Below are 25,060 nucleotides of genomic sequence, written 5' to 3'. Positions count from 1 at the left end.
TAGTATTACAAAATAGCTCTGGACACTGAAATTCAGTAGAAAGGTACCTAAACTATCTGCGAATATCAGACTGCTGGCCAAAAAAGGAAAATCCAAGACTAATTAATAGAGAAAACTGTTGTAATGGAAGTTAAGAGTGGTTTCAGACATGAGATAGGCTGGAGCTGCTCATTTTGAGAAACATAACCAAATTCAGTGCAGCAAATGTACACAGGAACCAATGACTCACAATACCAACAACTGGATACCAGGTTTGAAAGCACCAAAGAAAATACTTCTCAGACAACACATAAGGGACCTGTAGACCACCATATGAATAAATGTGGACAAACAAGATAATTCTGTATCCAGCTATGCAGTATGGCAGCCAGATGCTACTTCTGGTGCAAGTACTGACTTGCCTTAAGGAGGAAAGGATCATCCCATAATTACTCTTGTGCAACTGGCCACTGTCTGAGGTGAGATAATGTACCAAGTGCACCTCTGGTCTACACCAGCACTGCAGCACTTATGGCTTAATGGGTAACTAAGATTTAGTGGCATTGAGAAAGAAGTGTCAGTTCTTCTCTGTTCTGAGTTTCTTACCCTTAGAAAGGGCCTGAGAGGAACTAAAATAGTTATACTGCAGCCAGGCAATCGCACTGCACCTACAGCCCCAGGCTCCCAAGATCCTTGACCCTTCTGAGCCTTCCTCGTGCCTCTAGTCTGCCTTGCAACCTTCCACTCAACACCTGCATACAAGGATACGCTCCTGCTCCTGCTGGGAGTCAATCACCCTCTCCATGTGGCCCATGAGGGAGCTCTGGATGGCATCGAGGTGATCTGTGAGTCTCTGCAGCAGCTCCATTTGGTTCTGCCGCAGCTCGGAGAGCTCCCGCTGTTGGCTCCTCAGGATGCACATCAGCTCATCCTGGAACTCTGGTGTCACCTGCATGTGCAGAGAACAAGCATTAATTTCTAACAGGACTGGAGATCAGCTGAGCTTTCTGCTCGGCATTGAGTCAACCCCTGTGCCTGGAAGTGAAGCCTAACACACAATGCAGAAAACAGGACCGGCTTAATGCCTGTTCCCAAGAACTTCTGTGCCAAGGAATAAACTGATAAAGCAAGGCTCCTGCATGGAATGAATAAATGCTTGCTTAGAATATCAACTGTTTAGATTCAAGACCTCCTTCAAAGCAGATTTTATTCACTTTTGGCCAGGTACTGAGAGTAATGCATGAATGTAAACAGTCAAACACTCATGAAAGAGCTGTGCAATCAGTACAGTAAGGAGGTTTCTTAGAGCACTTTTTCAGCTCTGTTGTTTATTTATGAAGAACCAAACAACTGGAGAAGTATAAATCTATAGTGTGTTGTCTCGTCACCTCCTCAAAATAGTTAAAGGAGTGTGAGGACCCACGTTTAAGGGGAAGGAACAAGGAGACACACACATCAGGGCCAGTCCCCCTGCAACCCCTTCTTTGCTGGGAACAGCTTATCTTGCTGCAGGCACAAGCAAATACGGAAGGAAATCATCAGTCGGGAGACCACAGAGCAGCTCCTCTGCTGCGTGTCAGCACAGAGCAATGTCAAGCCCAAGTGCAGCCCCATGTCAACCTGCTTGGGCATGGCCCATGATACTTCAAGGAACTGGGATGAACTTTCTCTTAGGTCTTTCCTAGTAAGATATGAAGCATCATGAAGAGCAACTCTGACTCACCTGGTTGTTAGATGATCTTGGTGACTGGTTCACATCCCTGGAAATAAACAGAGAAAGAGTAGTAACCCAGTTATGTCAATTAACTCCTCTTATTATCCAAGTCTTCTGCCAAAACAGATCACACATTTTATGGTTGCTTTAGATTTTACACTCCAGCTCATACTTCTGTTTTGCCTTGTATAACATGGAGAACGATGGGAAGGTGATGAAATCCCAGTCCTTATTATGACTCCATCATCTGCACTATTTGCAGACTCTGAAGTTCCTTACAGAGTGGTCCCTTTGCAGAGAGGAGACCTGAACCAAGTGGTAATGAGGACTGTTACAAAGTGCACTGCACACTGATTTTTTCAGTTTTGTCCAAATTCAAAGCCAGGGAAGACTTTGCCAAACAGCTTTTGAAGGTCTCCTGATATTTTACCAAAGAAAAAACAAGTATTCATTTGTTAAAATTTAGAATGAATGAGCACAAATTATCTGGTGTGATTCCAGCTCTCAAGGTGAAGAAACTAATGATGCATTCCACCTCACACAGCAGAATAAAGAAAAACACTGAACACGTGGCTCTCAGGAGACCCTCTGTGACTGAACTGATCCCCTAATATTGCATGTCTCCATCAAAGATCTATGAAGAAAAGCAAACATTTTTAGTTCTCAGACAGTACCCACTCATCAACTTTAAAAGGACTGAGGCAGAAAAAGTGAAAGCCATTTCAGAAGCCAAGAGCTTCAGGGTGCCACTCTGCAGGACCACAGCCAGAATTAAATGCCGTAGCCCATCTTTGTTATGATCTGCAGAGCTAGAGATCCAAATCATGCAGCTATGGGAACACAAGAAGAGGAGGGAGCCCTGTGCAGCTGTGCTGCTCTCCTCACACTGATGGAGACAGATTGGTCTAATGTGCCACGGGCAGACCCTTCCAGACACCAATTTTCATTCACAGGATATTGATATAGGCACATTTAGAAACACACAAAAGCAGCAAGCAGGTAATAAATGATAGATGTTGCTGCACAAGGGCACTGTGCCACTGTTCAGAAGCCAATTAGAAATGGAGGCCATTGTGATACTCACAGCATCACAGTTCCAATGAAGCCTTCATTGAAACCAGTGAAAGGACCCAGTGTCCCCTCACAATGTGCAATTTACCTCCCACACATTCTTCTCAAGCCCAGGCTATATTTTGGGTTTTGAGTCCCAGCTGGAGACAGTGCAGAACTATTCCCACGCCCAAGTGACAGTCAGTGTTTGAGTAACCACCAATGCTTTCTGTGGGGTTCCTGCCCTTTGCAAATGGGGTGAGGGTTGGGAGCACTTGGCTGCTGCCTCAGACCCCAATGGCTACGAGAGGCTGTGGCCCTGCCCAGCTGGTCCCAGAGCCCCCTGTGTCCTGACAGGCCCAGCATACCCGTCATCCTTCTTGCCCTTCCTCTTTAGCTTTGGGGAAGCCCGGGGGGATGCCTTGACTTTCCAGTCCTTCACAGGCAGCCTCTGCGCAGATGCTTTGGCACCAAATCCACCTGATGTAGAAGCCAAGCTTGCAACTTCATCATCATGGTCACTGTGAAGGAATAGCAGGGGAGAGGACATCACTCACAATACTGGACTGTGTCAGCCTTCATGGAGGGGAGGGATTCACACAGCTCTTCATCCACACACAGCCAGAGTCAGCTACAGACACCCCCACCTTAACCTTTCACAGTCACCTCTACAGAGCTCAGAACAGGCTGCTCTGCTTTGATCCAGGTCTGCTCAGGCTGAGCCCGAGTGCTGTGCAGCAAGGCTTGGAGGGTCCCTGCATTAGGGGCAGCCAGGGCCCAGGCAGTGTGGCTGAACGATGCCTCTTTAGCTGCAAACACTGGCATATGAGTCCCAGCATGACCTAGCAGGGAACCCAAGCACAGTACATCCTTACAGCTTTACACACAGTAAGCACTGGACATAGAAAACATTGCAAGAACAGAGGAGGATAAGGTGAGCCTAAGACACCTGTGATCCTCAGTACCTTGGAGACTTTCACCTGCTGATCAGCTTCCAATACAGGCTGCACATTTCAGTCTGAATTTACATGTGGATTGTGGACAACCCTCAGCTATCAAACAGGACTGAGCTTGTCAGGCACACAGAATGTGCCCACAGAACTTTAGGGGGACTCATAAGGGAGGAAAGATGTCAGAAGCAAGAAACTTACTCCTGAGGTACTCTTGCTACCTTATATAAGGCACAATACTTGGAAATTGGTCCCTTAATAGGTTTTTACTGGTAATTAAATCAAGCTTGGTCCCTGCTTTTAGAAGCAGCACAATCAAACCTTTCCCTATAGGGAATTAACTGGAGAGTGCCCAGAGGCCAATCTTCAGATGAGCTGAAGTCATCAGAACATTAGGGAAGCTGGGCTGCAAACACACATTAAGTCAGGAGACAAAGCAGAGACATTCATCCCACACTTGAAGGCTGGCTGGGGACAGAGGCACGAATGCAGCCTGAGTCCATGCAGGGCGAGACAGGGGGCTGAGCACCCAGGTACCTTTGCTCTGCACTGGCATCCTGGCTGTCATGCTGCAGCAGGTGGTAGCTGTGTCGATGGTAGGAAGAGCTCTTGTGCTTTTCTTCAACCTCATCCCTTGGGCTAGAGAGGGGAAAAAAGAAAATACCGTCAGGAAAGTCTCTTTCAGCTTGGATACTCACTCTCTCCATGTCTCATGAGAGATCCTGATAGAAAGTCTGTAACAAAAATCAACCACACACTGATCCCACAGATGCAGGAAGAGGCAGGTGTTGTGTAGAGGCACTAAAGGCTTGACTTGTCCAGAAGGAAGAAGCAGCTCAGCTATGCTAGAAGCACTAACCAAGAACTATCTCCCAAAAGCCATTCATACAAGAGAGAGGTAAGCCACTACTCAAACCTGGCAGCACAGCATACTTCAATGAATAGCATCATCTTGGGTTTGTTTTTCCTCGTTTAATACTGATCACTGGAGCAAAAATCATCATTGTTTCTTAGCTCCTTAAAGTGTCTGAGGAAGTGTGTGAATGTGATGGGCCAGCTCTAACAGACAGAATTGTAACAGTGGATCTGAGTGTCATAATGATTTTGAAAGCAAACTGCACATGTTTCTAGGCTCCAAATTACGTCTACCTGAATGCAGCTTGCAGGAAGAACTTTAAACAGAAGTGAGCACTTGTGAAATCTCTCACAGTCAGACAGCTGATCTGATATTCTGATATAATATGTCCTGAAGAGTTCAAAGACAGAGTGGGATTGAGGGGAGTTGCAAACTCCTATAAAAGTACTTTCTCAAGTTCATATTATGAGTAAAATAAAAAATATTGCATAGAAACACAGTCTTAATGCCCTCCCAAGAGCCATCAGATAGGACTGTTTCCTGGAACAACGTCCTCAGCTGTGGAGGCACAAGGTGAGGCCTTTCTTAGCAATTCTGATGAGGGAACAGTCCAGGATTACCTGAGGGACAACACAGACCCTCTCAGCCTTCTAGTCCTGCTGAAAAGGAAGGGGTTTGCAGGTTCTCATGGTGCATGTAGCCCCAGCCTAAGCAGACTCTGGAGATGCCAGATGCATCTCACTGCTCTCATCCCACTACAAGACAGGGACACTAATTCTGTGATGCAACCCAGCACTGGTCCAGCATAACAGATTACTCCTTCTAAGCAGCCTAAGTGATGGTGCACCATTCTTCATTCCTGCTCCACTGCCATTTATTTTCTGACTGCTAAAGTACTTTATTTATTTATAACACTAGCTGCATAGAGCCAATTCTAGAAGAGAGATGTACAATTAACCTATAACCAAACCTGTCAGTTATGTGCTAATTGATTCAATGAAAGCCTGCAGGAATGCATCACCTGGGGCAGAACTTAGCTTGTACTGGCTTGATTTCCAGAGCACACACACAAAAAAAAGGTAGGTCAAGTCTCCAGGTGAACATGAAGGCCAATAAAGTAGACTTTTCACCTTCTTAACAGAGATCATTTATGCTGCAAAGGGTATCAGAGAGCAAAAATGGTTAGAGGTGGCCTAGGATGTTCAGGACACAGCCTACAGACCAAGAACACAGGAAGACTGACTCATCAGATCCTTTAAGGGACAGAGGGATGGAGAACTGCTCTGGATTAATCAGAATGTAAGAGCTTTTCACCAAGCTGCCCATTTGGCAAGTGCAAACAAACTGCTCAGCACCAGACAAACCCATGTGATTACCTGTCTGCCATGCTGTTCCTGGTTTCCCGGGTTATATCAGGAGCTGCTGGCCATGGCTGACTCACAACACTGTCAGAAGATGCATTTTCCTGAGTTAAAGCAGTCTCCAGTAATGATGGAGCATTCAGTCTGTCCACCTCCACTGGAGGCATGTCCAAAGAGTGGTGGCTGTGCTCGGAGTTGTGGCGGTTCCTGGGAGACAGCAAATGCAGGGCTGAGGCTGCTGAGGCCATACTGTCTGCATGGTGACTGGGCTCCAGCACCTCCCCAGGCAGCCCGGACGGAGCCGCCGCAAAGCTGCGCTGCAGGGTCTCGGAAGCAATCTCTGGGATATCCTGGGACATGGCTGTGGAAGCAGAGGAAATGACGTCTGGGGAGCGCTCACGGGTGGGAGAAGCCTGGGGCACCACCAAGGGCTCCACTTCCTGCAGTTCCAGTGCTAGAGAGGAGTTTCCTGGTGTGACCTGAAAACAAAAATCAAACAAGAGCCTTTAGGGTAATGTGGAGACAGCCCAAGAACCCCTGGTGCCTTACACCAAACTGCCTCTGGAAACAGCCTGCTGTTTCCTTTCCTCATGTGATCCCTGGCTCCCACTCCTTCATCAGATGGAAAACGGTGCCAGGACTTGTAGTGGACTCTCAGCTGGGCTAACAACACACTTAAGGCAACGCTGGTCTGAACTCACTTTCAAAAGAAAACATGACAGCAGTTCTACCTCCCTGCTCTGCTCCAGACTGCCTCTTCTTTGAGGGAAAACATTAATTTTAACACTGAATATCTCCTGGACTGAAAACTTATTTCAATCTCAAGCTTTGGTCATGATCCATTTTACACAACACCTGGAAATTAAAATTTAGGGATAGGAAATAGCTATTTCAGACTCATCAGACCAATAAGCAGGATAAACCTTTCCAGGTAGCACTGTCTCCTAACACAAAGGCTGACCACATCCAGCCACTGGGACAGTGACAGCACGAGCTAGAGCTGTCTCTGGTTTTCAGAGACATGCTGTTCTATACATGGACAAGTTCCATCAACATGGCTGAGTAAACTGGGCTGCAGGTCTGTGCCAGCAGCTGTGTTTTCCAAAGGGCACACACTGTCCCTGTTAACATCCAAATAAGTGTAATTTCAGAGAATCCTAGAAAGGTTTGGGTTGGAAAGGAGCTTAAAGCTCATCTCATTCCAACCCCACTGCCATAGGCAGGGACACCTTCCACTAGACGAGGTTGCTCAAAGCCCCATCCAACCCGGCCTTGAACACTTTCAGGGATGGGACATGCAAAACTTCCCTGGGAAGTCTGTGTCAGTGCCTCACCACCCTCTGAATAAAGAATTTCCTCCTAACATCTAACCTAAATCTCCCCTTTTCTAGTTTAAAATCATTCTCCCATGCCCTATCCCTTTCTGCCCATGTAAAAAGTCACTCTTCATTTCTTTTAAGCACTGAAAGGCCACTCCACTCCTCAGAGCCTTTTTTTCTCCAGGCTGAACAATTTCAGCTTGTACAGGCCCATAGAATTTCCCTGGCCCATGAGAAGGAAGGGAGCAGCATTTGGAGCCTTACTGGAACAGGTGCCTTTGGTGTTAGCTTGTCAGGGAGGCCTGGGATAAGAACAGAGTGACTCCTAGGACTGGTCTGGAGACTGCTGCTGCTGCTGCTCAGCGTGAGGCTGGTGTCCAGCTGCATCTTGGGGCTCACAGTCAAGTCTTCCGATGCTCTGCAGAAACAGACACCACCAAATCAAGAAGCCCAAAGAAATGACTGATCTGCATCAAACACTCAAGGTGAGGAGATGGGGTACAAAGGTCAGTGGAGGAGTCCTTGCTCTTTCCACGATCAGCTATTCCGTGTCAATAAGCACCTGCATCTTCTAGTCCCCACACAGCCCAGAGAGATACCAGGTGGAAACAACAAAAAAGAAAAAAAAGCAGCATTGCAATCTCTGAGAATTCAAGAGGTCAGAGAGAGAAGGGACCAATTGTATCTCCAGTGCACACTCTACATAGTTCAGGGAGAAACAGGACACTATGAGACAGGTCTCTCTCCTTTTCCCAACCCCAGAAGTGAAGTTCTTGCCTGTTATGCAACCCAACCCACTGTCACACTGTAAGATTTTCCTACCAGTCCCAATTCTCTTGCTGTCCTTGGTGGCTGCAGTGTTGTCTTACCTGTAAACAACAATGGGCCTTTGGGGAAAGCATGTAGAGCAACAAAACTGAGCTGCAATAACAGAATCCCTATGAGGCATACATGAAACACTCTTGTTGGCCCCTAGATGACAACAGGCATGTTCCAAGCTGCATTAGGGATGCAAACAGCTGCCTATACAGGGACATTGGGACACAGGCCAGTTTCTAACTCTGGTTACAATCTCCTCTCCTACAAGACACGCTACAGCTCTGTGCTATCCCAAAGGCCTGTATCAGTTCAGCTGCAGATGTATTATTTAACTCATGTGCTATTTACCTGGGCAGAGAGGCATCTGTGACAGAAGTGCTGCTCATGGCTGTGACTGCAGTCAGGGAACTGACACTGCTGCCTGAAGAGACAGCAATCTGTAAGGAAACACACAGCAGTCAGGATGGGACAGAGGGCAACCACACAACTCAACCTGAGAAAGAAAGACTCCTACAGAGTCTTTGGTGAAGAGGGAATAGAAAACATCCCCACAGGTTGAGTTGTACTGCTAAGGTGCTCGTTGAAGGCAAGTCCCAAAACATCCTCATCATATGAACCATGGCTGCTTTTATCAAGGGACTGCTGTCTCCAAACAAAGTGACTTCACCAGTGCAGAGGCAGAGGGCTTATGGCAGAGAGTCGGGTACTCTAGCGGGGTCTCCCAAGTCTGAACAGTCCCATTTACCTATCTGATCATTTCAGATCTGTGCTCCCACAGGACCCCATCAGACAGGATGTGCAGAGGTGGCATATTTTCTTCCATTACAGTTACATCATAACCCCAAACAACATGTGTAAACCAGTAAGGGCAGTCTCCCAGCTTAGATACAGTTATTTAGCAAAGCCGTATTTCTACAAAGCACAGCTACATCAGCAGTTTTGCAGCTAAACGCAGCACTGACAACACAAGCTTAGGCCAGCTTAGCATTTCAGATGTGCCAACATGTCTCTGCTCAGTCAGTTACATGCAGAGCTTCCTGTGTGCTCAGCATTCAGCTAGCAGAGCTTATGAGAATTACTACAGCCTGGAAAGCATGCCCAAAAGTACCAAAATCCACTCCCATCCCTTACATCACCATAACAGTGCTGATCTCTGATTACCTGTTGAAGAGAAGTACTTGGTGTCATGAATGCATCTGGAGTCATCAGCTTGGGTTTAGCATCATTGGAGAGAGAAAGGAAGTCTGCTGGCACAGGCAGGTCAGCAATACGCCGCAGGTCTGGTTGGGAGCCATGCACAGATTCCTTTTCAGATCCCAGCCCTTCCGTGCTCAGATCAGCCATGTGGTCTGGAAAGGCTTCAAGAGAGAGATACAAATCAGTTTGGAACTTCTCTCCAAAACTAAAGCTTTAATTCTACAAAGTATGAACTTATGCCATTGCATGTCATGCTTGATTCCAAAAAGAACAAGCAAAAACCCTGCAACATCCCAGTCAAAGCTTAGGGCAAAGCAAATCTTGTGTTATGCTTCCTCTTTGTATGCCAGAGTGGATTTTATCAGGCTTTGATAATAAAATGTCCAAGCTTCCTTTCTTCCCTAAAAGCAAGGCTAGTTTAACTGCCACATCCCAGAATGGTGAATGGGCAGAAAGAGCACATCACAGAGAGCCCAGTCCCCTCTACTCCCACAGCTCTGCTGTCACTCTGATCTCTTCCACCTGACAAGAGATAAACCTCAAGTTTCTTGCACAAGTGCCAAATCACCCAGGAAGGTGAACTCAAGCATGCACAAAGCATTAGCACTCCTGGTCTAACACATCCCAAACTCCATACTCACAACTAGGGTCTAACCAGCTTTCTGCTTCACTGCTACTCTGTTTTCAGAGCCCCTTATGCAATGACACCACTGCAGTACAAAAAGATAGCCAAAACCACCCTCCTGCTCTTCCCACCAACAATCTTTAAAGGCTCAGCAACACTGAAGACCAATTTAACACACATGCTCACCAAATTCTTCATGAGAGCCATGGGAAGGCATGGAAGCACTTGTGTCAGGGCTATGAAGAGGTTGGAATCTAATCTGCACATCCTGTAGGGCCCTGGAAAGAAACAAGCATCTCTGATCAGCTTAAGAACCAGCAAGAGAAGTCTTAAGGCTCAGAAGATTTCTCTTCACTGAACTAATTCCCTTGGAAAATGCTTCAGTGTTTTCTGCCTGTCGCTGAAGCAACAGAAGCTGATCCTCACTCAGCCGTGTCACCCAGTTCTGACAACCAGGGCATTTGAGATGTTTCCCAGCACTTGTGTGTGAGCACCATTCTTAAATCACTCATGGCCACAGATATGTAAGCTTGTCACACCATTAAGGGCTATCTCCTGGTAAGGCCATACAGCCAGAAATTTCTATGGGGCCAAGGAGCTTTTGTTATGAGCAAAAGGATTTAAGTAAGTTAAATTTCTACAGGTCACTGCAGGGTTAGGACAATCACAGCTGCACACACATACTCACTTGGTGTGCACACAGAAGAGTTTTATCAGCACGCCTGCTGCTGATTCAACAGCCCCGGAGCCCTGAGCACCTTCTGGAAGGGAGACAAAGGTAAAACATGAAGTTGCATAGAAACTACACACAAAGTACTACAAAAACATCACAGCAGGATCAACTGATAGCAAAGAACCAGCACCATACAGATTCTCTTTATCAATGATCTGGGCAAGGGCATCCACAGCACTCTCAGTAAGTTTGCAGACAACTCCACAGAATCATAGAATATCCTGAGCTGGATGGGGCCCATGAGGATCATTGAGTCCAACCCCTGGCCCTGCACAGAACACCCCAAGAATCACTGCATGTGCCTGGAAGAATTGTCCAAATGCTTCTTGAATTCAGACAGGCTTGGTGCTATGACCACGGCCCAGAGAGCCTGTTCCTATGCCCAACCACCCTCTGGGTGAAAAACTTTTTCCTGATATCCAACCTAAACCTCCCCTGACTCAGCTTCACGCCATTTCTGTGAGTCCTGTCGCTGGTCATGAGACTGAAAAGATCATTGCCTGCTCCTTGTGAGGATGCTGGAGGACTGCAATGAGATCTTCCCTCAGTCTCCTCTTCTCCAGGCTGAACAGACCAAATGACCTCAGCCACTCCTCACACAGCTTCCCCTTCACCATCCTCATAGCCCTCCTTTGGACACCCTCTAACAGCTTAGTATCTTTTTTTATATTGTGGTGCCCAAAACTGCACATGGGACTCAAGTTAAGGCCACACCAGCGCAGAGCAGAGCAGGACAATCCCCTCCCTTGACTGGCTGGTGATGCTGTGCACCATGTTGGGCAGGAATGCTGATCTGCTGGAGGGCAGGAAGGGCCTACAGAGAGATCTGGACAGGCTGGATTGATGGGCTGAGGCCAATTGTGTGAGGTTCAACAAGGCCAAGTGCCAGGTCCTGTGCCTGGATTACAACAAGCCCCTGCAGCACCACGGGCTGGGCAGAGTGGCTGGAAAGTTGCCCATTGGGAAAGGCCTGTGGGTGCTGGTTGAGAGTAGCTTAAAATAAGCCAGCGTGTGCCCAGGTGGCCAATAAGGCCACTGGCATCCTAGCCTGTGTCAGCAACAGTGTGGCCAGCAGGACCAGGGCAGTGACCACCCCCTGTACTTAGCACTGGTGAGGCCACACCTTGAATCCTGTATTCCAGTGCTTGACAACCCAGCTTAAGCCTGGTGAAGAAATTTTTCCTAACACCCAATCTAAACCTCGTTGGGCACAACCTGAGGCCGTTTCCTCTTGTTGTTTGGGAGAAGTGACCGGCCCTTCACGAGAAAGTCAGAACCAGCCAGGAAATAAATCCTGATCACACAGCAGCCAAATTTTGTCACCTACCTACACTCAAGTTGTCATTCTCCTCTTCTGCTGGGAGCACCTCAGTGTGCCTTAGCCGGCAGCGGCTCACAGCCTGGATGCCAAAGCTTAGCACTGGGTGGGTAAGGAGGAACTCCGAGATGGAGCTAAAGTAAGCCTTGCCCTCCTCTTGGTTCTGCATCAGCTCCATCACATACAAGACCTGGAAGAATCAGAAATGGTAAATCAGGGCTTCCAGAGCAGCCCAAGTGTATGTGTGGGGACTACAAAGCCCAGCAGCCAAACTAGTTTTGGAACAAGGGAGATGACGTGAGGAATAAAGCCTGGGTCTTGAAATTTGAAATGGAACACTCAAGGGGACCATAAGCACCACACTCTTAGGCAAGACAATGCTGATCAAGAATACAATCCTACCATGGCAGACACAAGTATCTCCAAATGAGAGCTTTACAGAGCTTTACAAAGGGTGAGAAGTAATCCTTAAGGCTCCTCAGGATTACTCAGCTGAATTGTTACCCATTTTCATCTAACAGTGAAATTGCTGAGTCAACCTCCGCATTTTTATCTAACATGCAAATCCCAGACCTAGGCAGCAGAACCAGTCACACACAAGGCCAATTCTGCTTCTGTCACCATTGCCCACAGGCAGGAATAAAATGAACTACTTACTTTTCTCTGCACATCACTCAGAATCAGATATTCAGCAGAAAGGTCCAGGCAGACCTTCAGGCTGGGAAGAATATTCATGGAGCTGAAGATGTCAGGAGAAAAGCTACGTAGACAAATAAGAGGGAGGGGGTGCAGACAGAAGGCAGATTAGCCCAACCAGCATGATTGCTATGAAACTGCATTCAATACCAAAAATCCCACAGAACCTTAAGGAGTTTACAGCCCTATTACAGTGCAACCACCCACTAGAACACAAACACCTTTGCTGAAATCAGTGCTGACATCAGCTAAGAAAGCAGCTGGGAGATCACACAATAGGATCAAGTTATGGATACTGAACACTGAAATGAAAGATGACACTTTGTCAGTACTTAACATGTTCCACATTCATAGGAGTACAAGAGTCAATGCTACAGATTTAAAACCAAAAATCTACCAAATCAAAATAACCTTTCCACAGGTTTTGGACCCTCTGTAGCATGAGGTGGAAAAAGCAGCACTCAGCTCTATGTCATATTCTTCTCACTTAAAGAGGGAAAATCATTTAAGCCTTGGATAATTTCTTAAGCTCTATCAGTATAGCAGCTTCTCATAGTTTAAACAGAAAAAACACTAATAGGAAAAAATCCTAGATTGGTTATTGAATATCTGAACTTTCTAGAGAAGAAAACACTCAAGGTGTGCAGCCTCTCCTCATGCTACAGCTATGTCTATGCTTTACAGAACAAGGGAAGGACAGCAGGTCTTGGTAACACAAATAACAAAAGCATAAACTTCCCTGGCCTTGCCAAAGCTTGACCTGACAGTCTGCCACAGCTGAGAGAGCTTCCAATGACAGGTAGGAATGGCAAAGGAGGAAGCTCAAATTTGGGCTGGAGTAGAATCCACTGGAGATCAGGGATCACCTTTGCAAATTCAGTACCCCTAAATCCCACCCTTCAAGGGCATCCACCAACACGTACCGGACAGTCTGCAGACAGGTCCAGGACACCGTGCACCACATCTTCAGTTCTCTGTTCTGATCGGCTCCTGTGATGAGAAACCTCCAGAAGGGAACCCTGTAGGCACAACAGATCCAAGTTCTCTTAAAGAAGATCTGGTCCTTCCCAGAAAAGCTCCTCACAAGCTGCCCATGGCTGATTTTACCCAACTGTGGCCTAAAGTTCCCAGAAAATTCCTGTTCTGAGGCAGACTAGAAACCACTACACCCCTTGGAAACCTTAAAGCCACAAATGACTGAAGAAACAGTAACAATAAAAGCTGTATTTTCATCAACTGCAGTTGAAATTTGGAGGATTAATAGGCCATTTAAAACTGACATACCATAAAACCTGAGAGGACTCCTCAATTTAGAATTCTCATTACTTTCATAGAATTGGCACTGTGATTAAGATCACTTTAGGTTGTGCTTCAGAGTCTTATTTATTTCTCCATCACTAGAAAATTTACTACAAAGAGGACAGGACTTATTTCTGCTACAAAGCTAAAATTTTTTAAGGATGATTCAATTACAAGGAACTCTCAAGGCAAGGCGGAGTTAGAAAACACGGTTAAAATTTAATAGTACAAGCACAGGATTGGGGACTTACTCTGGGTCTTGTTTTTTATGGTTGTCACAGAAGAGCAGGCAGGAAAGAGGTCTGCCTTCATGGGGTTTCCACTCGTGAAGACACCTGGGAATAAACCAGAGAAAACATCCAAGTGTGAAGGGAGCGGTAAATGAGGAGGATGCAGATGCTGAACACACAACTCTCTGTGCCCAGAAGCCACAAAGCATTACTGACCTGTAGCTCTTTACAAGTCTTATATATAAAATAAGGAGATCACAGCCCATGCAGACAAATATTATTACCAATAATTAAATAAAATCCTATGTCACCATTTGGTCTGGTGTCCTAACAAGGGTACAATGCAAGAAGAAGTCAACCTTGAGAAGAACAGCTCAGAGCAGCTTCCTGCATTTACATGGACAGTGCAAAAGAGTTTGACTACAGCCTGTGCAAAGCACAGAACTCCCATTTCCAGACACAGCCCTCTGCTTTTTCCATAAGCCTATGATATTCAGTGATGCAATTTTTCAGCGACAAATTACAAACATTTAAGTTGTATTTTCATAATGGCCTGAGAATGACCATCACAGATGATTCTTTATCTAGGAAATTCTCACAGAGAAAATACTGCTCTTTTTTCCAAGATCTTTCATTTTCCAGCTCTCCAGTTACCTTGGCTCATCCTGTCCCTCAATATAGATCTGCCAGAATTTTACAAAACCATCATGGCTTGCTGTGGCCAACACAGTTCCATCTGGAGAAAGTGCTCCCTCGCTCAGGCACTACACAGAGGGGGGAAAGAGACACAGAAAAGTAATTGTATAGCTTTTTTTATTTTACAAGAAGAAAAAGCTCTATCTTCAAGCAAGAATTTGACTAACAATCTGATAGTAGAGAAGGCCAGAGTGATTTTTAACAGAAACAGGCAGCTTCTAACACTAAGCATTTTAACCCTTCACAGAACAATTGACAGGCACCCCCTTTCTTGCTAATAGTAAACCATCACCTTTTCCAGACACCAAATTCAAGTACAATGGCTGCTGCCACTGTTCTTACTGCTATTCATGTTATGAATAGAGCTCATTTTTGTTTGGGATTTTCTGGCTTTTCACAATCATAATTGCTTCGCAACTGTTTTTTCTACAGCCAACTGTTCCTAAGAACTGCAGCTCCTGAGACACTATAACCCAAAGAAAACCAAACAAAACAGGTTTGTACCGTGCTGTGGCCTTTCACCACGATGAAACCTTCTTTGATATCAGGCACTTCCACTGGCCAGGAGCTGTTGTTGGTTCGGATGATGTCCAAATCCCACACCTCTGCCTGGAAAACAAACATATAGGCAACACAGGTTTATTTTTACAACCACTGGTTTGATCCACAGAATTTCCTAGATCGTTACCTTGTATCCTGATACACCAACCCAATGGCAAGTATGTAACACAAACCTTCCCATTTCCACCCAATTGGGCCATTAGATGCTTTCCTGGCACTGCCCGTAACTCAGGGAATTGCTCTTGGCATTTGTGTCTGCTGCCCACCAAGCCCTCCCCTGGGTACTGGCTCAGCCTGAACAGACAAGTGATACCTCTGTTTCAAGTGGTCCTTGGTATTTGATGGTGAGCAGAAGTTATCCCCTTCTGTCACCCTGAGGCCCAGAGAATGATCAGTATGACCTCTCCTGGGAAGAGAGGAATCCAACACCTTACAGGAGGATCCCCAACATGGACTATACAGGAGCCTTTACAATTCCATTGCAAACTCAGCTCTTTCCTCCATTAATTTTTTTCCTTCTAATGATAATTAGGGACAATGTTTCCAAAGTAGGGTTTCCTTACCCTGTCCTCATGCAACAATGCCAACGTCTGACTTCCCTCCTCCCCGCTCTCCTCGTTATCATCCGGGATGAAAGGGCACCAGATGATTCTTCGGAAGGTGTTCAGGGGGGTATTGTCAGGTCGCTTGATGTTAACCAAGATCTCCTCTCTGATCACCAGGGTTAAGAAATGTAACATTCTGGCTCTGTTACTAATGTCCAGCAATTACCTGTTCAGGCTTGGGCTGCTGTTTTAATACTGTTAAACCAAGATTTTTTTGGGGCCATTGATTCAAAAAGAAAGCAAGTAAAGGGATTCTGCTGAGAAAGCAGCCAAGCTAGAGTTTCTTCACTGACAGAAGACCTTCAGCTTATAAAAGTTCATAGGTTCTCACAAGTTTCTCTTGCAGCCTGCAGTGATAGGATAAGCACAACAGGGGCACACAGCCACATCTGAATGAGCAATCCATGTGACAGCTAATGATTAAATGATTTCTGTTAGCATTGCAACACTATGACAGAAAGACAGAAGAGCTACCACATTTCCCCCAGCTGGGTGCTTGACTGCATCACTACAAATCAGGTCTTCAACAACTACTACCACCTTTGCTCCAGTTGCTTTTGAAACAATGGTACACAACTAAAATTAAAAACCTACACTCTGAGGGGACATATCTCACACATTTCCCAGAAGTACTGAGCAATCACTCCTAGCAATTAGAAGGAAAATATTTAGGGTAATGAACACTGAAAATAAATTTCAGGGCCACCAAAAGGATGACAGGTTTGGAAGAAAGATAGTGAGTGGAAGGGAAGTATTACATCCTCTTCCCCAGAGAAGTAACTGAGGAAAAGAGCTAGAACCAGACAAGACAAACCTCTGTCACACAGCTGAGGAGACACTGTCCATGCCCAAGACCAGCTGGTACAGACTGACACTTCTCACTGACTACTTTGCCTGGACCAGAAGCACTGAGGTGCTCCTAGAATTTCAAGCAATGCAATATCAAGTAATGATTGTGCTGAATGCAGGTAAAAGTTGACTGATTTGATACTCTGGAAGGGGCAGAACTATTGACCTTCCCCCTGTAAGCTGCTGTTCTGCAAAGGCTACAAATTAAATGGCAATGTTGAGGTTGCATTCACATCTAACCATTACACAGAGACTGACAGGGGCTGTATTTGGACAAGATACTGGATTTTTTCTTTATCCATGGCCAGGCGCCAGACAAAAAGGTTGCCAGCCTCGTCCAGGCAGGCCAGCTGGTTGGAGTTGAGGTGAGCAAAGGCCAGGTCTGCCACGCCTCCCGTGAATCCCTTCAGCAAGGTCCGCTCAGCAGTGCTGACGCTCAACACCCGCACCATAGCGGAGCCATTGCTGGCAGCTGCAGGACAGAGAGAGGGAGAAGTCACCATTTATGTCTGTGGTTTCTCTGCATAATTCTTGTAAACTTCCCATAACTCTCATAAACTTCTCATAATTCCCAGGATTATCCTTATTAAAGACGGTTCTGTTAAATGCCGGGCCTAAACCTTCATCCCGAGCTCGCCGCACCTCCAAGGCTGACCTCCAGTGACAGTGAATTAATTTTATTTGCAATTTAATTTTCAGTTACTGCAGAAAAGGAGTCACTGAGAGGCAGATAGCTCACACACACGTTCTGTAAGGGGAATGCAAAAGGCATGCACATTCACTCTGCGAAAAGCATGGCTTTTTGGCTTGCAGGACTGAAAAGAAGGTGCTTCAGAACACGTGCACACTAAGCAAAGCTTCCAGCTTCCCCTTTTCAGACAGACATCAATCACTACAAAGCAGGCAGACTTACAGAGATCATGGTGCTTCCACTTCCTGATGCCCACGCCAGCCCTAGCAAACCACTCAGCTTCCCAGTGTTACTGCACCCAAGCTTTTAAAATATTTTTTAAAAGGGTGAGACATCCTTAAGCTACTCTACAGTAACCTCAGCTAGGAAAAGCCACAAGAGCAGAGTAGTAGATTTCATAAAAGACCAGACAAACTGGTGCGAGAACTGAGAACAAAGAGACACAAACACTCTGTGCTTCTATGAGAGCAGAAAGAGACACTGTAGATAACTGTATTCATTTCATTGAACTGTAAAGGTTGGAAAAGACCTTTAAGATCATCAAGTCCAACCAGCACCACCCTCATGTTCACCACTAAACCATCACCTCAAGTGTCATATCCACGTTTCATGAACACTTCCAGGAATGGTGACTCCACCACTTCCCTGGGCAGGGCAGTTTCAATGTTTTAGAATCCATTCCATGCAAAAAATTCTTCCTAATATCTAATTTAAACCTTCCCTGGCACAACTTGAGACTGTTTCCTCTCATCCTGTCACTTTCTTTCCCATATGCTGTGAAACAATCTTTCCCTGTGTTGTTCAGCTTTTCTCTCTCTACTGCACAAGACACTGCATCTGCGTTGCTCTTTGGATCCTCTAAATTTAGCCTTAAACTCAACTCTAAATTTATGCAAGCAAATCCATCACAAACACTTATCTGCTCAAATTACCATGGGGCTGTTTCTGTGCTTAGCTACAGAGCAGCTTGTTTGCTGCAGAAATATTTAATTAGAGGAGGAATCTGATAATCAGCTCTCCAGTAAAACCAATGTAGTCCTTCAACTTTTCCTACATCCCCACTGAGTCCTTCTCTTTTATTTCTAACTCTCCCACATAACAAACTCTTCTCTTCACCTTCGCTTATATTCCCTCTACAACAGCACTCTGATCTGGGTATTGCAAGGTATGTTTCAATTAGTGCCAGTTATATCGTTCTGATGTAAACTTTGCCTTTCTTAACGATACAAGGAGCAAAAGAATACAAATCACATCCAAAACAAGAAGGTATCTCACCTCTAATGGCATAAGCCAGGTAAGAGTTTGAAACAGCTATAAGATTGCCATAATAGTATTTCTGCTCCCAGTCATATCTAGCAACAGGCTGTATTTTCACCTGTTCGGGAGAAAGAAAACAAAACATGAGAAATGTCTGGAATTATATTTTCCATCTTTGTGGTCCCTTAGTTCACTGCACACTAAGCAACAACTTGGAATGGAAAATGGAAAAACACAAAATGGAAAATTAAGGAATAAAGTTGAAAAGGGCTGAGTGGATCAAGACCAGAGGTCTCTCTCCTAATCATTAGCATTTGTTCTGAGCATGACTTAGTTCTCTGCTCAGCACCAGCTCTAGTTTCAGCATATTGGTTCTTGCAGCTCTGACCTGCTGGCCAGAGCCCTCAGCAGGACTGATGCCAGCAAAGCAGCCAGGGAAACCCTTCCTTCAGGGTCCAGGGAGAAAACAATCAGCAGAAAAATCTTGTCTGTGGAGAAAGGACACTTTCCCAGGAACCTACAGCTTAGATCGTGGACTTCTGAAAATTAGAGGATAACTTGGCCAGACTCTGGAATAACAGGAACAATCAGTTACAAGATACTGCTCCAACTTTTTTCCCTTTGTTAAACTCTTTGACAAACTTCTACCTAATTACAAGCTCCTGTGACACAAGAAAAAAGATACTTATTTCTGTTTAAAAATATTCAAGCATGAGCTGATGTGACTAAAAAAGAGACAGACCATGAAACACACCTTTCTCTTGCTCCTTACCTTGTTACTCCCTCTGGCCTTACTGGTGATGCTGGAATCACTGCTGGCCACTATCTCCACATCTTTTGCTGATATCACTAAGCAAGTGGAGCTGTCGTCACCAGAGAGGCAGCTTAAAAAAAAAAAACAAACCAAAGAAGGGGAAGAAGTCAGACAAGACTCAAAGGAACAGAATATTTAACATTTTATGTTAAATTCATAATTTTAACAGCAACACAGCAGGATTTGTGCATCTAAGAGCTTGAGCTGAACAACTGAAAACAGAAACTCCTCTCAGCTGAGTCTTCCTTCCCTATGTGTCATGGGTTTGAGAGTCAGACACCTGCTTTGTTGAGCTTAAAAACCTTCAGTTCATTTGACTTGAGCACAGACCTACATTTGATTCAAGTCCCCAACACTGGAAGGTGCAAAGAAACCAAAACCAAGCAGCTGAACCTCATCAACAAAACAGTGCATACTGCTTGTGGTTCTCATGGCATCCTCTCTCAAAACCATCACCAGAGAACCCAAGCAAAAGCTACTTCCATGAGCTCTGCAACATCTCAGGTGGCTTGGGTCCCTGAAGGAGTCCTGCTGGGCATCTACAGGGGAACCACAAGTTTCAACCAGAGCCCTGATTTACATTGCCTTGACCTGCAATTTTTACCATGTACAGTCCTGTTCCCCTCCTCTGAACAACTCTGCAGATATTCTTCAGTTCCTGAGCTGCAAGGATGGCAGACTCCAGGCATCAGCCTCACAAAAGCTATAAAAGCTCTAACCCAGAGCACTGGCCCACAACTGCCACCTGAACTCAACATAAAACCCATTGTCAGACTCCCAGCACACAAGTCCACGCTCAAGAGAACCAAATTTGAGCTGTTTTCTATTCACTCTCAGCATTTCTTTGACAAAACTTACATGACTTGTTTCTCCTGCAGGGCTCCTAGAGAGATGCTGCGATGCACTGGCTTGGCCAAAGCAGGTCCATCTCCGCTCCCAAGGGGATCAGGCACCAGCAGCCCATTCAGGTCCCCGTTATACGAGTTCGATGGTCTCTGGTTCTCATTCACCGAACCTGAGGAAAAGCATGACCAGCTGTGCCCAACATGCATTTAAAAGAAACAGCACTGTGTGAAATACCTCACCCCCAGATGCTGCTTTGGTCTGTCAGGTAGAATATGCTGAACAGGTTGGGAAAAGTGCTCTATGAAAAGGATGTGTAAGACACCTCCCATGGGATGAGAAACTCACCTCCACACACTGAGTGAAACAGCTCTTTTTCTTACACAAGCCATTCCAGCAGATCAGAGAAACACCAAAGAACAGGTTTCAAGGAACTAACCAGGCTCAAGGAGCAAATAGCCTTAGATCAGAAAGACTAAGCTGGTAATTCAGGTTTACTGAATCAAGTGCCAGACCAAAAGGTTCTTGACAGGTTACTTCTAACCCTCAGGCCTGCAGAGAGACTGCTGAAGTCCAGCAGTGCAGGGATCAGCTGCAACATTTGGGGCTGGCTGGAAATCATGCATTTGTTACTTTCCAAAACTGGCTTCCGATTGCGTGACCTGACCTTGAAGTCCAGGTGTTTAAGTAATTTTGCTAGGAAACTGCAGCTGTGCCTGTGGGGTTCCCATATTTTTCCCCTGGTTGAACAATCACATAGAAGTTTATAGCACTCAAATTTTGTGTAAAGCAGCCATTTGTTCAGAGCCCAGCTGTGCTTTGAAGAGTGTGTGTGCCCTGACTTTGCACATCTGGCCTAGCACAAGCTGCTTGGTGGCTTCCATGCCTTCTGAAGACTTTAGGAGAAGATGGATGTAACAGAGGGTGAAGGGGACTCTTCTTCTTCACTAGCAAGGCAAATATTTGATGACCCGCACTGGAGAGCAAGGCCCCTCCATCTGCACACCCAAGGCAAAGCTGCCTGTCTCAGCAAATCCTCGCTTGAAATTTTCACTGGTTTTGAAACCCAAATTTCGTATACTGTTGCCAGGTAACAACGGCTGCTCAGCTCTTGCAAAATGGCTGCTCCCAGGACCAGAAGCTCCCCCGTCACTGGCACATGTAACAAACCTAAACATAACTGTGAGCAAGAGGCACATCCTTCCGAAGTAAGACAACCTTTCCGCTACTGAATAAGCTTCAACAGATCAGGGTGCGTGCCGCTGCCTAAAACAAAACTGCAACTATTCATTTGCCAGAAGAATATTTTAAACCTGCCTGTTTATAAAGAGTCATTATGGACACAGAAATGTGCAGTGACAGGGTACCCCGATGCAGGGACAATTTGGGCACTCACCTCAGTGTACCTGCACTGCATGAAGAAAAAAGCAGCAGCACTCACACAGCACAAGGAAATTCAGGTCAGGGAAAGTGATCCTGCAACCACCTCACATTGGTGCTGTGCTTGCTGTCACAACATTAAGATGTGCCCCTTATTCCCACAGCATATGGTGGGTACTTGTCCAGTCGCAGCTACTCCCCCTGACAGCACTTTATTCTTTGTGACCAAAAGCAGGAAAATATTCCCCACAGAAAAAGCATCCAGTCTCCTAGAGAAAGATGATACATGCTTTGCTCTATTTGCACCCACAGCAGTGTCTCATGTAAGCAGTGCTGCTCTTTTACAGACAGCAGGATGGTGATGTTTGCTCCATGGGAAGAAGAAAGGAGGAAACACTCCCCAGAGGCTGATGGGCCCAACAACAGTACACTCAAGTTCAGGAATGGGCACAGCTCATTCTGTGTTAGTGGAAGCCAGATAAGCACAGGTGCTACCTGTGCACAATCCTGGAGGAATAAAAGAAGGGAAGAGGTTCTGTTCAGTAAGAACATGAACTAAACCAAAAGGTTAAGCCAGACCAGTAGATCCAGGCCTCTAAGGCAAAGAAGAGTGTTTGTATTCATTACCTTTTCAAAGAGCACGAGCAATCAGAGCTGAGACACTGAATTCTTCCTGCTCCCACCATCAGCTGCACCAGGAGATGCCAGCCTGTACTGAACAGAACACTGCCCTGATAAACACCACGAGCAGGGTAAACCCACATAACACCTGGTTATCAGCAGAGATCTCTGCATGGATTGAAGGATCCTGCCCATCACCAACAGGGACACTCCTCAACAGCACAGTGGCACTGACAGCCTGTCTCCATGTCCCAGCAGGCAGGTCCATGCTTTGGCAACAGCTACTGAAGCACTGGATGAAGTTTGCCAAAACTGGGAGAAACTGTGTCAAGAGAGACAGACTGAGTAGTGGATTACATTTTCACAATCACCAAACCCAGCAGAAATTAAAAAGTATTGTGACAGTTGTAAACTCTTTAGAGCAGGGAGTGTTTTTTGGCACATGCCTGGACAGGACCTAGGGGAACGCAACACTGCTCACAGCTACCTACACCTGGTACTGCCAAACTTGAAGGCTCCCCTATTCCTCTCCCCTGGCATCCTAACAGGAGTTTCAGAGACTTTCAGCTAATATATGTACCCTTCTTCTTCCCCATACTATGTCAGTCTTTTCAAGTTTATTTGCTGTTACCCAGGCAGTGATTTCTGCTGAGAACCACCACAGGTTCCTTCTGTGAACTTCCTGCCCACTTGCTCCTTTTCCTCCCAACTGCCTTCTTGTGCACTGGAGTTGACAGAGAAGGGAAAAAGAGAATGAATAGGTAAGAAGAAGAATGAAAAGAAATAATCCATACTCTGTCAGTAACTCCTTGGCTTCAACCAGCTGCTTCAGGAGAAAGTCAAGTCGCCTTGAGCAACAATTCCAACCATTTCTCAACCACAACATATCCTTTCAGTTCAGAAACCGCTTATGAAACGAGTGTTCTCCATCTTTCCCATCCCTGCAATGAGTTCTCCTTTCAGTCTTTCAAGTACAGTACTGCACTATGAACGAAAAATGTAATTTTCTTATAAGAATTAGAATTCAGGAACGCACTAGCTCTCCAGAAACAAGAGAAACTATTCCAATTAATGAGAAGTTTCTCTACAGATAGCAAAGCTAATGAAGCTGCCTTCTTGGAGGTTTGTTCCATCATCTCATGTGCCTCTACAGCCCTCCTACAATAATCCCACACCCAGCCTCTCTTCCTTTTGGCCAAGCAAAAGGCAGCACACATAGCTGTTGCTTTGGAGGTAGCACATTCCTGCTGAGTCTCAGGACATTTAGAAGTTATATTATTCCTGTCCTGCCTTTCCCTCGAAGGGAGCACAAGAGAGGCATAATTCTGTCCTCTACCCAGAGGCTAAGATCTTTTGGAAAAGCATTCATGTCTCAGCCTCCTTCAGACCGTTACCTCACCACGTTTGACTGAAACACTATGGTAGGTTCAAAAAGGGGGATGAGAGAGAGCCTAAGCTACAGTAGAGTGGGAACACTATCCAGCTGACTCCTGAGCCTGCTGCTAACACTCTCACAGGCAGAAGGGAGCCCGCTGAACTCTGAGCTGAGAAGTATAATAGTTCAAAGCACAGGGAGAAAAACTGCAACCGCTTTAGGAGAGATATTTGTGATCCCATTTCACATACAAATGAGGAGAGTGAAAAGTTTGTGTAAAGGGTGAACACAGCACTGATCTCAGAGCGGTCTGACAGCCCCTTCCACTCAGACCAGCGAGACGCCTGGGAAACATTCCAAGTACTCCTAGTAAGGGGGGACACTTGTATCGCGGAGGTCGGTGCTGTTCAGCTCCCAGCAGCAACACCTCTCAGCTGAATGGAGCCCCGAGACGGCCGCAGCAGCGAGCTCTGGGGCCGACCTGCTCTCGCTCTGCCCAGCGCCAACAACCCCCTCCCTCCAGCGAGGGTCCCCAGGCCGGGGGCTCCTCTCCTCACCGGCCGGTCCCCACCGCGCCGCTGGCTCCGGGCTCTGCGGGGAGCGAGGCAGGGCCGAGCGGGACCCCCTGGCCCTGTGCGGGTCGGAGGGCGCTGCCAGGCGCCCCGAGGCCAAGCGGTCCCGGCGGGGCCGCGAGCGCGACCACTGACAACCGGCGGGGCAGCGGCGCAACGGCCGAGGGGGTCCCGCGGCCCGGCCCGAGACAAGGCCCCGCCCGGCCTGGCCTGGCCCGGCGGCCTCTTGCGGCCCCCCGGCCCCCGCTCCTCACCTCCCGGCCGGTCCAGCTTGAGGATGTCCCGCAGGTGCTGGGTGGCGTCCTCGATGTCGATGCTGGAGCAGGAGGCCATGGGGCCCGGCGCGCCGCCCGCCCGCGCCGCCGCCACCGCGCTGCCCGGCCCGGCCCCGCCGCCCGCGCTTCCGCCTCCGGCCCAGCCCTGCGAGCGCCGGGCGGAAACCGCCGCCCGAACGGAGCGTTCCCGGCGCGGCGGGGGCGGGGCCGGGCGGAGCCGGGAGCGGGAGCCGCGGGCCGGGCCGGAGAGCGCGCACCGGGGCTGCCCCGCCGCCGCCACGCTGGGGACAGCCGCCCTGGGGACAGCCACGCTGGGGACAGCCACGCTGGGGACAGCCGCCCTGGGCGCAGCTCTGCACACACCAGCTCCCGCCA

General features: G+C 46.9%; 1 protein-coding gene across 1 annotated transcript in view; it reads right to left on the bottom strand.

The window, feature by feature from the left end:
- EDC4 (enhancer of mRNA decapping 4) overlaps nucleotides 1–24,790 on the bottom strand; it is a 33,668-nt gene extending 8,878 nt beyond the window's left edge. Inside the window, exons 1-22 of the mRNA XM_069026721.1 lie at nucleotides 24,665–24,790; nucleotides 20,478–20,634; nucleotides 19,578–19,689; nucleotides 18,824–18,923; nucleotides 17,140–17,329; nucleotides 15,967–16,114; nucleotides 15,347–15,451; nucleotides 14,801–14,910; nucleotides 14,168–14,251; nucleotides 13,541–13,636; nucleotides 12,579–12,681; nucleotides 11,931–12,111; nucleotides 10,559–10,631; nucleotides 10,057–10,148; nucleotides 9,210–9,406; nucleotides 8,397–8,485; nucleotides 7,494–7,647; nucleotides 5,926–6,389; nucleotides 4,231–4,332; nucleotides 3,112–3,264; nucleotides 1,703–1,739; nucleotides 748–928 (exon numbers count right to left, since the gene is read on the bottom strand). Of these exons, the coding sequence (XP_068882822.1) occupies nucleotides 748–928; nucleotides 1,703–1,739; nucleotides 3,112–3,264; nucleotides 4,231–4,332; nucleotides 5,926–6,389; nucleotides 7,494–7,647; nucleotides 8,397–8,485; nucleotides 9,210–9,406; nucleotides 10,057–10,148; nucleotides 10,559–10,631; nucleotides 11,931–12,111; nucleotides 12,579–12,681; nucleotides 13,541–13,636; nucleotides 14,168–14,251; nucleotides 14,801–14,910; nucleotides 15,347–15,451; nucleotides 15,967–16,114; nucleotides 17,140–17,329; nucleotides 18,824–18,923; nucleotides 19,578–19,689; nucleotides 20,478–20,634; nucleotides 24,665–24,743 (3,007 nt within the window). The 5' untranslated portion in view covers nucleotides 24,744–24,790. The remainder of the gene's footprint in view (nucleotides 1–747; nucleotides 929–1,702; nucleotides 1,740–3,111; nucleotides 3,265–4,230; nucleotides 4,333–5,925; nucleotides 6,390–7,493; nucleotides 7,648–8,396; nucleotides 8,486–9,209; nucleotides 9,407–10,056; nucleotides 10,149–10,558; nucleotides 10,632–11,930; nucleotides 12,112–12,578; nucleotides 12,682–13,540; nucleotides 13,637–14,167; nucleotides 14,252–14,800; nucleotides 14,911–15,346; nucleotides 15,452–15,966; nucleotides 16,115–17,139; nucleotides 17,330–18,823; nucleotides 18,924–19,577; nucleotides 19,690–20,477; nucleotides 20,635–24,664) is intronic.
- Between the last annotated feature and the right edge of the window lie 270 nt (nucleotides 24,791–25,060).

This window comes from Aphelocoma coerulescens, chromosome 11, assembly GCF_041296385.1.
Source record: "Aphelocoma coerulescens isolate FSJ_1873_10779 chromosome 11, UR_Acoe_1.0, whole genome shotgun sequence".
Lineage (NCBI taxonomy): Eukaryota > Metazoa > Chordata > Aves > Passeriformes > Corvidae > Aphelocoma > Aphelocoma coerulescens.
Note: the sequence above shows the minus strand (reverse complement) of the source record. Positions and strands in the feature narration are given on the sequence as shown.